Source organism: Alnus glutinosa, chromosome 1 (genome assembly GCF_958979055.1).
Source record: "Alnus glutinosa chromosome 1, dhAlnGlut1.1, whole genome shotgun sequence".
NCBI classification, from domain to species: Eukaryota; Viridiplantae; Streptophyta; class Magnoliopsida; order Fagales; family Betulaceae; genus Alnus; species Alnus glutinosa.
Window position 1 is genome coordinate 17,425,080 of NC_084886.1, and position 14,152 is coordinate 17,439,231.

Sequence of the window (14,152 nt, forward strand, 5' to 3'; positions counted from 1 at the left end):
TAAATGATACATATTCCTCTTATACATAGGTCGTATGAAATTTCTTACAAAAATTTTTTTTTGTCCTATATATATATATATATATATATATATGTGGGTGTTTGTTAAGTTAAATAGTGCAGAGAAGGAATTGTAAGATGAGAACCGGAGGGGATCATTTGCCGCGTTTTACCCGTCCGGTCCAGACGTACAAAAATTATTAACGGCTTTTTTTTCGCTCCATTGTGTGGAAAGGAAGGCAAAAGCCATTTCTCTCCCTCTCTCTCTCTCTGTCCCGAGCGATTCGCTCGGATCTAAAATTGACATTAGCAAAAAAACACACGCGCGATCTCTCTCTCTCTCTCACTCGGCCGCTATCTCGCTCTGAGAGGCTCTTCCGTAGCTCGGCGTCGAGAGCTCTTCGGCTCCTCCGCAAAGCTCTCGATCCGACCCTAAATCAGTCACAACCACCGCATGTAGTCTTCGTCTTCGTCTTCTTCGGCATCACAATCATCTTCGTGAAACTCTGATCGGTGATTGATTGGCGTGAGAAGGAATGGAGAACATAGCGGAGCAGTTGAGGAGGGGGATATCGCGGCAGTTCTCGACGGGGGCGCTGCGGACGCTGAGCAGGCGGCTCTCGAGGCAGTCGTCGCTGGACCCGAGGAGAAATAACCCGAGGTTCAGCTTTGGGAGGCAGTCGTCGCTGGACCCGATACGCCGGAGCCCCTGCCAGGACGCGGCCGGATTGGAGCTTTCGGTGCCGGAGAACCTGGACGCCACGATGCAGCTTCTGTTCATGGCGTGCAGAGGGGAGACGAAGGGGGTGGAGGATCTGCTCAACGAAGGGATCGACGTCAACAGCATCGACTTGGACGGGAGAACCGCGCTGCACATCGCCGCCTGCGAAGGCCACGTCGAGGTCGTCAAGCTCTTGCTCAGTAGGAAGGCCAACATCGATGCTCGTGATCGCTGGGGGGGCACGGTACCGTACTTCCCTTTTTTTTTTTTTTCTTAATCCTTCTGTGTATTAATTGCTCCAGTTGATTTATTTTACCATAGAATTTATGGATTATTTTTGGAAAGAGTTGTTGAGATCAATTTTCAATATAAATTTTGAATGGATTCTTATTTTTTTTTTGGTAAGAATTTCTTGTATCATTCAACAAAATGGGAGAGAATTTAATGTTGATAATTATGAAAGATATTACAATTAATGTCTCTGCAGTATTATATGAAAGTGATCTTTATCTGGACAGGCAGCTGCTGATGCTAAATATTACGGAAATACAGAAGTTTACAATATTTTGAAAGCCCGTGGAGCCAAAGTTCCGGTATAATATGAACGTTTTCTTGTATTTTATGTGAGACTTCATGCCTGTAAAGAGACTTATAAATTGGCATTTTGCATACTTTCAGAAAATCAGGAAGACGCCTATGACTGTCACAAATCCTCGAGAAGTTCCGGAGTATGAGCTTAATCCACTGGAACTTCAGGTTCGGAAAGGTGACGGGATCTCAAAGGTATGGTCATTGTGTATCTCTACTTTTTTTTTTTAATAAGTAATTGACCCAAGGGGAGATATCTCCTTCCATTATTCTGTAAGAACTGAGCTAATTGTTGGTGCCTTCTCAAATATTTATAATATCTTTATAGATATCTTTGTTCGAGTACCTCTTTTACAGGGAACTTATCAAGTGGCTAAGTGGAATGGCACAAAGGTTGCCGTAAAGATGCTTGACAAGGACTGCTATTCAGACCCTGAAAGCATGTACGTGATCATCTCATTTTGACATTGTTTTTAATATGTATGTTGGATCAGTCTTTACTCTTTAGAATAACAATTTCCAATAATCTTTAATTTCTCTTTCATTTCTAATATCAACTATGACAATTGAACTTCGCTTTTCTTTTTTTTCCCATTCTAAATCAATACAAAATCGCCTTTGTAGCAAGTAGAATTTTTCTCTCTTTTTTCGTTTTGTGACAAGTTCCTCCACGGTGCAACCTAGTTCTTGTCTAGATGTTCTTACCTTGCAACATTCCTTTTTTATTTTTTATTTTAAATTTTAGGAAGTAGGAAAGAGGTTTAATCAAGGTTGAAGGAGCAAAAGGATTTAGGGAGATCGAAGACATTATGGGTAAAGGTATTATGGTCAAGGATGTAACCAATAGTATTGGCATTAGATAGGGTTGAATGGCGAAAAAGAAAAAAAGAAAAAAAGAAAAAAAAAGAATTCGAGTAGTGGACCACAATTAGTTGGGAAAGGACTTACGTAGCTGACCTTGATCATTTAAAAGAAAGGCACTTAAGTTGAGTTGTATTTTGCATTTTTGGAGACCTTGTATCTTGGAGGCTTCTTGATGCAAGTTTTACTTTTCATGCATGTTAGATAGTCATGGGCTAATGCTGTTTTTGTTTTTGTGTGAATGTGAAATTTGATTCCTGAAATCAATGTTTTATTTGTTTCAATATTTTGATTTTTGAGACAAAACTTGGGTGCATTGCCTTGTGTTCATAACTAGATCATTTCTTATGCTGTGGATGGTGGTGGCATACCCCAGGAGTGGGGATAAACTCATTTTTTGTAGATTTTTTTTTTCTTTGTTTACACCAATCAAATAATGGTTGGCATGGTTGCTTTGATTTACAGTTATTCCCTTATTTGCATGAATTTCTAAAGAATAAAAACCAGGAATAGTTTTTTTGGAGGCCTTAACAACCAAACCCCAAATGTATCTAAAATTGAATAAAGAGAATTGGTAAGCAAATTCATAGGATTTTTTTGTGCAATGGAAGCTTATGAAATACATATCTATCTGAATTTTTAATGACTAAGCTTCAGTGATCTTTAGCCTTTACATTATTGAAAGATGCCTATTTATCATTTCGCGTTCCTCAAATTGGACTAGGAGTTCCAGTCTCTTTCCCTTGAGAATTTCATAGAAAGCTTTAGTTTTGTTACTCTCCTGATCATTAGGTTTTCACATTCTTCATGTTGGATTGACTGAACATGTACTTTAAATCTCTATAAGTATTACAGTTTTTAATTTTTTCAAGAGAGCTTAGCTATCCAGTTTTATGGTATTACGCTGGGTGAAGATTATACTGTTTGAAATTTCATATCATTTGGAAAAGTAGGTAGTTTTGCTGTAACAAACAATTGCAAGCGGCTGTAGCCAAATCAAACATCAGAGAGAAGTTTACTGGCCGGTTGTCGTGAGATCTCTTCGATCTCTGTCGACCAATCTGCTTACTGAACTTATTATATTCTTTTTGTCGATTACTTATCAAGAAACAAACAATTGCAAATTATGAAAAGTTTATATGGTTTGGCCGAAATGCTGTTGCTGTTAAAGTTGCTGTGTGGTTATTTGGGGTTTGGTTCAGCAGGATTGCTGAATTTGCTGGTTCATAGATTTTATTTCATAGCTGTAACATTAACTCCTATTTCCATAATTAATTTTTTCTTTCTTTTAACAGAAATGCTTTCAAACACGAGCTGACATTGTTAGAAAAGGTTCGGCATCCTAATGTGCTTCAGTTTGTTGGAGCTGTTACCCAAAATAAACCTATGATGATTGTTTCAGAGTATCATCCAAAAGTAAGCAAGTCTATACTCTCTCCTGCCCCCTTTCAAAAAAAAAAAAAAAAAAAAAAGGAGTTTTGGCAATATACATGTTTGAGTTTGTGTAAAGATTCTTTTTTGGTAGAAGATGAACACACTGATTGGCATGGGAAAGAGAAGAGTAGAGATGGGGGAAACATGAATAGTCTCTCCCTCCATGTGCAGGGCGGAACTACTCATGCCCTTGGGGGGTCCATAGCCCTCCCCCAAAATTTTAAATTTGCCTCCAAATTTGATACTTTTTATAATAAAAACCTTTTAAAATAACTTTTTTACCCCCCCCCCCCCCCCCCCCCCCCCCCTAAAAAACGTTATTTTAGTTTTGCCTAGTGAGAAGAGAAAGCAAGACGAGTGGTATGATTAGAATGCAAATATATCCTCTTCCATAAAAATGAGGGCGAAGATGATCCTTCACTCACTATGCAACCCATTAGAAAGAAAGATTTGTTCCTCAAAGTGAATGCTTATCTAATACATTGAACTCTTAATGCCAAATAAAATCTTCAACAAACATTTTCTGTTCTGAATTTTTAAGTCTCCTTAGAAGGAGGTTCTGATATTTTAAGTTTTGTTGTCATGTAGCACTAGTTTCCTATTTTTTGGTTGAGGCCCACTATAGGTTTCAAATATTTTGTTATCTCTTCTGATCAAATGATAGATTTTGAACCCGTAACATTCATGAATAGTAGTTCGGATAATTCCTAGTCCAGGATACCTGTGCATTACTATGAACTTCTTTTAAGAGAAGTTTTTTCTTGGGTTAATTAAGTTTGCTCTACCTAGGAACAGCTTTACCCTAATCTGAAAATTTAGAGGAATGCTGCATTGATTTGTTAAAACCTTTTCTTTTAAAATTACTTATCAAAGAAAACCTTTTCTTTTAAAATTAAAATATTTTTATCACAAACTTGACATTGCTGATATTTGTGGTGCTTTTCAGGGTGACTTGGGAAATTATCTTCAAAAGAAAGGGCGTCTGTCTCCATCCAAAGTTCTAAGATTTGCTCTTGATATTGCTAGGCATGTCTATCTTGCTAGAACCATGTTCTAAAGACTTTGTGAATGTTATGATTTGAATAGAAATGTGACCCTGCTTCTTGCACACATAGTACTTAATACTAATTTTCTATGTGTTTGGTCTTTTAAATTGGAATGGGTATTATATCTACGAATTCCTGAAGTGCTTATAGTTCCTTCATTCCTGTAGTGATTTTTGAGCTTCTTCATGTTCTGATCTCTTGGTCAACTTTGTCTTATCAGGGGCATGAATTATCTTCATGAATGTAAACCAGACCCAATTATCCACTGTGATTTAAAGCCAAAGTAAGACAACCAAATGCAGAAGTTCATCTGTGTATAGCAATTGCAAACCAAATTTGATTTTTTCTTTTTGGGATGTACTTTAATATTTAAAATTTTGGTAAGGTGGCAGAAATATTTTTGTGGATAATGGCGGTCAGTTGAAAGTAGCTGGATTTGGTTTGATAAGATTGTGCAAAATGGCACCAGACAAAGCCAAACTAGCGCAGCCAGGGGCTGACTGTTCAAGTAAGTTCTTGTGCACACCTTATCTCTTGCATTGGATATTTTATATATTTTAGTAGACACAATGTGCACTCTAAGAGAAAATTATCATTGCTCTTGACAGTATAAATATAAATAATTTGATTCCAAAATAGGAACATTCTTTCAACTCTCAGTTCAGTATGAAAGTATGAGTTTTAGTGTGCAAAAAGAAGTGATAATTGCTAGGTGCCATTTGCCAGTTATGGGAAGTCGTAACTAGAAGTATCTTTTTAAGGATTCAAAATCCATATGGTCTCTTAGAGCCTTGAATTCTGAGCTTCTTATTGGCCTAGTTGGAAGCCTAGAAACATCTATTATGACAGGTATCTTGATTTATTCAAGTACTGGAACAAGCCAAGATGGTTAGGTAAACACCTTTTTACCTTGTTGAAAAGAGTTGGAAGGGTTATGGTTTGCTGCTCTGGAGTGTTGCCAATTTGCATAGAATCAAAGTTCGACAATTGTAGCCACAATGTCAACAGCAAACAATTATGCTTATCCAATTTATTGACCCAAGACAAGTGACTCTTGTTGTGAATAGAATCTACTCAACCCTAAAGACTAAGCGAATGTCTTCTTCAGTATCTGTTACTCTTTCCTATTGTAAAATCGTCCTCTGGTTTTCATATATGCACTAATTGACGAGTAATGGATGCAGCTCATGACCTTTTTCAGTTTGTATTGTTATAAGTTGCTTCTATACAGGATGTTGATAATAAAGATCAAGTACTTGAGAAAGGCTGGGGACTATAATTTCTGTGGGCTCATTAAATGATTTGCTTTATTGATTGCAGACTTGTATATGGCACCTGAGGTTTACAAAGATGAGATATTTGACAGAAGTGTGGATGCCTATTCTTTTGGTCTGATTCTATATGAGGTACTTCTTCACATATTGTTTGTATGCTAGCAGATTAATATGATATCATCTTTAAATACTTAATGCTCACTTAAGTTGTGGAGATAACCTTTAGTTTCCTGTGTTTCTAGTATCTTTACATTGGGCATGTGTCCCATTTTCATCCATTGATTTTCTAGCTTGAATGACTTCAGTTGTAATTTCTTTGTAAGAATATTTCTTTGATTCTGGTTTGGAGAATTCAATTGTTTTGGCATATATCTGCCACTGCAACATTATGTCTTCTGTTCTGTTTTTTTTTTCCTCCTCTCCCCTGTAGTTGAATGTACAGTAGACCTTTATCTCACAGTTGTTTATTGGTGGGTACTCAGTCTCAACCACTTGTTTCTTGTTTCTGTTTTTGTATAAGCTAGATGATTGAGGGTATACAGCCTTTCCATCCCAAGTCTCCAGAAGAAGCCGCATTAATTATGTGCGTAGAAGGAAAGAGACCGCTGTTCAAGATCAAAGCAAAAAGTTATCCTCCAGAGATAAAAGAGTAAGTTTGATTTTCGAGATAACTCACCAAATTTACTATAGGTTTAAGATGTTTAACACACTTGGTTGAGATGCACTGCCTCAGAAATGTGCAGTTGAGACTCAAATATCTATTGCAAGTTTCATGAGGTTTTTTGACCCACTAATAGGGTCTTTTTAAATTTGGGTAATTCTTGAAGATCCAGTGAACTTGAAGGCAACCCTCTGTTACTGGGATAATTATTTAAATTGTGTACAAAGTTGCATAGTTGCTTAAAAATCCAGGTTTGGCGTGAATTTTTTATTTTTTTTTGATAAGTAAGAATAGTTTTATTAAAAAAGCGTAAGGGACCCATAAGTACACAGAGAGTATATACAAGAACAACCAAACTAGCCCACAAAAAGAAATCCAAACAAACCCACAAGGACCTAAGCCCTAAAACCTGAAGCCCACAAGGAGCACGCAACGCTACAGCAAGTGAGTCTTTCCTTTCCTTCGCCGAGATGACGCGCTTGCATCGCCGTAGTTAATAGAGCTTTTCAAATTCAACACCTCTCTCCTACCTTTGACTGTCTTGGAGTGGTTTTACTTTTGAAGAGTTCTTCAAAAGATTTTCACTTTGTTACCAAATCTTTGTGTTGATTGTTTTAATGCTTTGCTTGATTTTGGTATTCATATCTGTGGTGTTTGAGTTGAAAGTTGATAACTTTATTAATCTTTATTGTTGTTAAGATTGTGATATTCATTGTTTAGCAACTCGGGGTCTAAATTAGCGTTTTTCACTATTCTTATAAGAGAGGAAGTGTTACTTGAACTAAACTTCAGGAAATAATAATTTAATGATTGAAACTTAACATATGTCTAGTACTGGAGTTCCTACATATATTTCATACTTGTTAAATTTGAGAAGTCAAATTAGAAGAAATGTTAATAATAAATAAAAACACATCAAATAGACCTCAACTGATTAGGGAGTGACAAAGAGTGTCCTTGTTTTGCTCAGCACACAACGATCTTGCTAACTCAATTTTTTTCATCCATGAAAAAATCAATCAACTATATGAGAATAAAGAGATTACAAGTTGTTCACACTTACAAAACTTTTGTAGTTGACACACTCTTGTCCTAGACAAGTGACCCACTTTTCCCTTTACCGCAGTAGCTTTTCTAGAACCTCCAGACAATTCTTTTATTTGATCTCCTCTTGCAATCCCGAAACTCAGTGGCTGTAGGTTTATTTGTGAAGGAAAGGTTTGTGTGGTTTAACCAAAATAACTCTAAGAGAGAATTAGCATGAATGCTCTAGGATAAAAAAACTCTCTCTTAGCACATTAAAACATAACCTCACAATCTTACAAAAATCGTGCATAAAGAGGCCTATTTATAGAGTCTCAAAAAACTAAGTTTTCTAGAGCAATTAGGATACCAAAATAAGGAAAATCTGAGGCGGTGTTCGAATGGTCTCAACCCACCGTTCAAACTATATCAACCCACCGTTTGAACTAAACTAGGTTAAATCATGAATCGTGTTCTTGACGGTTGTGTTGGGCGGCTCAATGGATGCCATTCCAAAGGGTCAGGTCTAGAACTTCTTCAGCTAACGGGCATTTGGACGACTTAGTGAACGGCCTACCAAACAAATTTCCCATTTCCCCAATGATGCATCCCCGTTCGGACGTCTCAGCGAACACTATATCGAACGACACTCTTGGGTTTGGACGTCTCAGCGAACGCTATATGAGGCCTATATCGAACGACACTCTTGGGTTCTTCAATGATGCATCCCGTTCGAACATCACACTGAGTGCTGTACTGAATGAGCGTCTTTGATGCTACCCGTTCGAACCCCTCATCAAATAGCCTAGCAAATGCTCGATTCTGGAAGTCAGTTTATCCACACCGTTCGAACTAGTCCGAATGGTTCTAGCAAACGAAGGCCAAATTACACTTAAAAAACTTACAAGGTTATTAAATTCTAACAATTTGCCTATTTGGACACTGAATTCGTCAATCTAAATCCTAACAAAATCCCCATTGGCAAATTTGGTGACAAAATCCTATTACAACAAATTTTCAAGTAAAAAACTAAAAACCAAAAACCCAACTTAACCCCATTAAATCACAAACTAGGCTTAGATGAAGTTTTGAGTCTAACCTGTTATCTGAAACATGAACAAACCATTAAACGCATAGAGAATTGAAGTAATAAAACTTAGATTAACGCATAAATGATTAACTGAAGTAATATGCAATAAAAATAGTAGCACATCCATGTAAATCCATTCACAACATCATCAAAAAATACAAGTATTACTTCCCCTATCAAATACATCAATTTCCAAAAACCAAAATCTACTCCCCCTTTTTGTCACTAAATGACAAAGAGTAAGCAACAACATAGAAGAACCACGATACCTAAAACAACCAAAACACCTAAAACAATGCAACTGAAAAACCATAAGTTAAATGAAATGCAACTTAAAGTCTGAACCACGTCTAAAATGCATCACACAACTCAATTGAAAAAAAAAACTACAACAAATCTCCCCCTTAACTCAAATAGAATTTGCACACCCTGAGACACATCAAAATGCACTGGACACTCGATGAATGTAAATCATCCAATAGTTCAAAAATAAGTGTTCTCCCCGTCAATGTATGACCAAAGTGGAGTTTTTGCACGAGAAATACATCAAAGACACATTTGACACTCGATGGAAGACCAATCAAGGTAATGGGTTCAAAGTGTGTATAAGATGCATGAAATTCACAAGGAATTAATGGATAAGTATTTTTACCAACCAAGGCAATAAGATGTGTACCACTCAACCCATGCTTGTGTGTTGTGTGTAAAAGCTATCCATTAAGCAAGCTTAAGACCTTATATTGTTGAGGGGGTTAGGATGTAGAAGAAACCTCATATAGAAGTTGGTTAAGCCTCTCAAGCCAGAAGTTAAACCTTACATATACAAGGCACTAGAGACTCTCATACATATACTTACCCTAAAACTGAGCACAAATTGTATCCATGTCCGAGTGATTGTCTCTTTCTGCAATGATTGAATCACTGACTGTTTCTATAACATTTTCAACAATTTCAGATTGAGAACATAGATAGATGTCACTTTTCTCTCTGGTGCTCAAATCAAGTAAGGGAGGTGTAAGAGTTTATGTCTTAAGTTTAACTAGCGAATTGGTCAATTTGGCCTAAGTCCTAGTCCAACCTCCCCACATGGTTGCCCACCAAGAACTCACTCATGCGGCCAAGCTCAAACCTTAGGGAAGTATGTAGTTCACAAAAAGACAAGCATAAACTAAATGTACCACATCATTCATGCATTTAAAGAGATAATACAATCCATCATTAAGAATATTATTCTCAGCATAAGATACGCACAATGATCTTAAAGTGTGATTTGTTTCTACTAAGCACAAATGAGAATTTGATGCATGTTAAGGTGCAAACATCAAGAAAATTAAGAAGGAACCCCCTCATTTTTATTTTTTATTTTTTATTTTTAAAAAAAATGAAGTAAAATATGCAAAGAAATAAGACGAACATAAAATGAAAAATGCAATGCAAAACAAAATGAAAGATGCATGCCCTAGGATGAAATGTAATGCATAAAGTACAACCTAGATATGCTATGTGACCACCTAACTCTTGATAGGATCACTACCACTCATTCTCAATGGGTAATGGTATCAATCTTAGGAATCCAAACCTTCCTAACATTAGATGCTGTCTTGTGACTTAGACCACAATGAGTGACTTCTAAAATATTCCATGCCTCCTTGGCAATTTCACACAGATACTGCAACGAACCACTCCCAATGACACAATATTGTCTGCTTTTGGGGGTGGGTCGTTTTAAATGGTATCAGAGTCATTGCTTAGCCTGAGATGGGGGGAGCACACACAAGTTCAAAAGAGTCGCTAGCTGGCACTCGCTGGGACGCTAAGAATGGGTGATCCGATGAGAGTTGCCAGCGGGGACGTTGGGTCCCAAGAGGGGGTGATTGTGACGTTCCATATTGCCTGAGTATGGGAATGGGGATATGCTTATATGTATATTCGCACCCTTCTTGACACAACGCGTTTTAAAGCCGTGATGGCCATGAACCCATCAGAACTCCGCAGTTAAGCGTACTTTTGTGAGAGTAGTACCGGAATGGGTGACCTTCTGGAAAGTCTAGTTTTGAGGAGCCAAAAGTAGACAATATTATGTCATTAGGGGTGAGATGTTACAGATACTCTTTTGAATTATTTTGGTGAAACAACCATGAAGATGGCATTTGATCCCTTTCTATTCCAATTACACTCATTGAGTTCTTCCTTAGACCACGCGTCAACCGAAGTAGTTGGCTGTTTCCAGCCTTTTTCAATAGAATTCCAAACACGTTCATCTAAGGATTTCAAGAATGCTCTCATGTGAACCTTCCAATAAGGATAATTGCTTCCACTAAAATACGGTGGGGCGTCAAGAAGTTGAGATAAATATTGAGACATTTATGAAAGGGGTCAAGGATCAAACTTAAGAATTTAATCCAAAAAGAGTGAACCTCGCTTTGATACCAATTGAAAAACACTAGTTTATACCCCAAGTTGCTAAACAATGAATAACTCCATCTTAACAACAATAAAGATTAATAAAATTATCAACTTTCAATTCAAACACCACAAATATGAATACCAAAATAAAGTAGAGCATTAAAACAATCAACACAAAGATTTTGGTAATGAATTGGAAACCTTTTGAATAACTCTTCATAAGTGAAACTACTATGGGGTAGCCAAATCTCTAGGAAATCAATCAACTTTAGTAAAATAAAGAGAATACAAGTTGTTTACACTTACAAAACCTTTGTAGTTGACACACCCTTCTACTAGACAAGTGACCCACTTTCCTCTATCACAGTGGCTCTTCTAGAACCTTTGGACAATTCTTCTACTTGATCTCCTCCTGCAATTTCGGAACAAAGGTGGTTGAAGTGTTTTTTTTTTTTTTCCATGATGGAAAGGTTTATGTGGTTCAACCAAAAGAATTCTAAGAGAGAATTAGCATGAATGCTCTAGGATCAAAGAAATCTCTTTTAGCACGCTAAAACATAGCCTCATAGTCTTACAAAAATCGTGCATAGAGGCATATTGATAGTCTTAGAAAACTAGGTTTATTAGAGTAATTAGGAGGCCCAAATAAGGAAAATCTGAGATGGCGTTCGAACGGAACTGGTTTAAATCTTATTCTTGACAGTGGTGTTCGAATGACTCAACAAACACCCTTCTGAACGGTTAGATCTGGAACTTCTTCAGCTAAGGTGCAATTGGATGGCTTAGCGAACGGTCTACTGAACGACGCTCTTGGGTTCTTCAATGCTGCATCCCGTTCGAACGTCACACTGGACGCTGTACTGAATGGACGTCTTTGATGCTACCCATTCGAACCCCTCGGCAAACAACCTAGCAAACGCTCGATTTTGGAAGTCAATTTATCCACACCATTCGAACTTGTCCGAACGGTGCCAGCAAACGAAGGGCAAATTACACCCAGAAATCCAAATTACACCCAAACTTACAAGTTTAACAAATTCTATCAATTTGCCTATTTGGACACTGAATTCGCCAATCTAAATCCTAACAAATAGGAAGGAGAGTGAGAAAGACCTATGAGGTTTGAGTGTAACTTTCCAATGAAAAGCTTCATCAAGCTATTATTGAAACTTAACAGGAGAGGTTTTTTATTTTTTTTATTTTTTTTATTTTATTTTATTTTTATTTCCTTTCTCATTTTTCTTTTTTAAAATTCTTTTAAGTACATTTGGTTCAGAAAGTGATGAACAATCTCTGGCAACTTCATATGCTAAATCTTTTCTTGTTAAATTTGAAAAGGAATTATGCTTTTTGATACTTTGATATTATATCTGCAGTTTGGTGGAGGAATGTTGGGATCAAAAAGCAGTTGTTAGGCCAACTTTTTCTGAGATTATTGTACGGCTGAACAAAATAGTAGCAAATAGCTCCAAACAAGCATGGTGGAAAGAAACTTTTAAGCTTCCTTGGTATGTTTCTCTTACCAATTTTCATGTTTCTCTTACCAATTTTCCTTAAGAGGTTGTATGTTTTTTGTAAAGAAACTTGGAATATACCTTGATAACCATCGTTGAGCTGGTAGAATTAACCTTCCACACGCATCAAAATGTAAAGAAATCTTGCCTCGCTAAATGAGTATCCAAGGCTCCTAGATCAATTTCGAATTTGGTACTCCTTTTCCTGACACATTAATTTTAAAATGTAGTAAAATAAAATTGTAACGGGATGGTGTGGATTGTAAGATTGTTCAGTAAATATATTCTGGAGAGGGGTGGGAGAGGGTTGAAAATAGGGTTTTGGCTTTCAAATATATAGGATTTGATTTTTTGATGACCTAGTTTGTTTGCAATATTTATAGGGTCAGCAGAGTCCAAGTGAAGAAATTATATCTTTGGAGTTTGTTAATATGCCGTAGATTTATATGAAAATTTCAAGAACTTGACCAGAATTTTTGCGTGTGAAAATGATCATATAGACCAAATTTCTTTAGGGTTGTCATCTTGAAAGATGGGAGTATTCCTGAATCGTTTGGAAATGGTAAAATATTTCCTAAAAGGAGTAAGACATGACACGATTTTGTTCATTGATTGGTGAGTCACATAAAAAACTTTTTTTGATAAGTATATGTCACATAAAAAGCTACATAAATGTTTATTCATCTTGACCTTATTTTATTACTTAATGATGTCCTAGAAATACACTTGTGAGGGTGCCAGTGAATGACTAGAATATATAACGTTCTATAATTTTGATTTTGATGTATGATCAGTTCTGCCGTTCTGGGTAATGTTTCCAATGAATCTTGTGAGCGTACCTTATTATGTATATGTTTATTGAAAAGAAAGAAAGAAAGTGTTATTTGTCGTAACTCATTCGCGTGGGGAATGTAAGCACGGATACACAACATCAATATACATTGTCAATTCTAGTAGTTTCCTTGGTGCATTTAGCTTACTTGTTACTTCTCCTGCTGATATATAATGATACAATTATATGCAGGATCTAAGAGGAGATCTTAGCGGAAAAAAAGAAAAAAAGAAAAAAGAAGAAGAGAAGTATAAAGAAGAGGCAGGAAAAAGAGAAAAGATTAAAAGGGGTTTTCGACTCAAGTTTTGGAGCTTCATACTGTACTACTACTATTTTGGATATATTCGGAGTGTGAATTTGAAAAAAGTGGACAGATTAAAAATAGAAGATGGTTTATCTCTCATTCTTTTTCCCTTAGGGAGCCGGGACAATCCCCTTTCTTTGTATAATGTTTTGAAGGAGCTTTGTTTTAACTTGTAGTCCCATGAATAATTAATCCTCGAAGGAGAGTCGGTCCACAATCTGCAAAATGTAATTAATGTTGGGGGACTATGGAATTGACCCCAAATAATTGGAATGAGTTAATAGTCGTGATTTCTATAACGGAACATATAATAATTGTCAAAATGCTGTGAGCACGTACCAAACTAATAATTATATGCAACATCTTAAATATTGTATGGGGTGTAATAGTTCTAATTCT

At 36.6% G+C, this 14,152-nt stretch overlaps 1 protein-coding gene and 1 non-coding gene across 2 annotated transcripts; both read left to right on the forward strand.

The window, feature by feature from the left end:
* Positions 1-211: 211 nt before the first annotated feature.
* On the forward strand, positions 212-14,052 carry LOC133875461 (integrin-linked protein kinase 1-like). Its single transcript, XM_062313610.1, has 12 exons — positions 212-964; positions 1,239-1,313; positions 1,399-1,503; positions 1,666-1,751; positions 3,465-3,585; positions 4,550-4,629; positions 4,870-4,932; positions 5,042-5,157; positions 5,970-6,055; positions 6,448-6,572; positions 12,480-12,611; positions 13,642-14,052. Exons 1-12 carry the CDS (start codon positions 536-538, stop codon positions 13,646-13,648), a joined length of 1,425 nt encoding a protein of 474 aa, XP_062169594.1. The 5' UTR covers positions 212-535; the 3' UTR covers positions 13,649-14,052.
* Positions 3,152-3,254, forward strand: LOC133859023 (small nucleolar RNA snoR109). Its single transcript, XR_009898689.1, has one exon. It is a non-coding gene; the product is annotated as a small nucleolar RNA snoR109 (small nucleolar RNA).
* Positions 14,053-14,152: the final 100 nt, after the last annotated feature.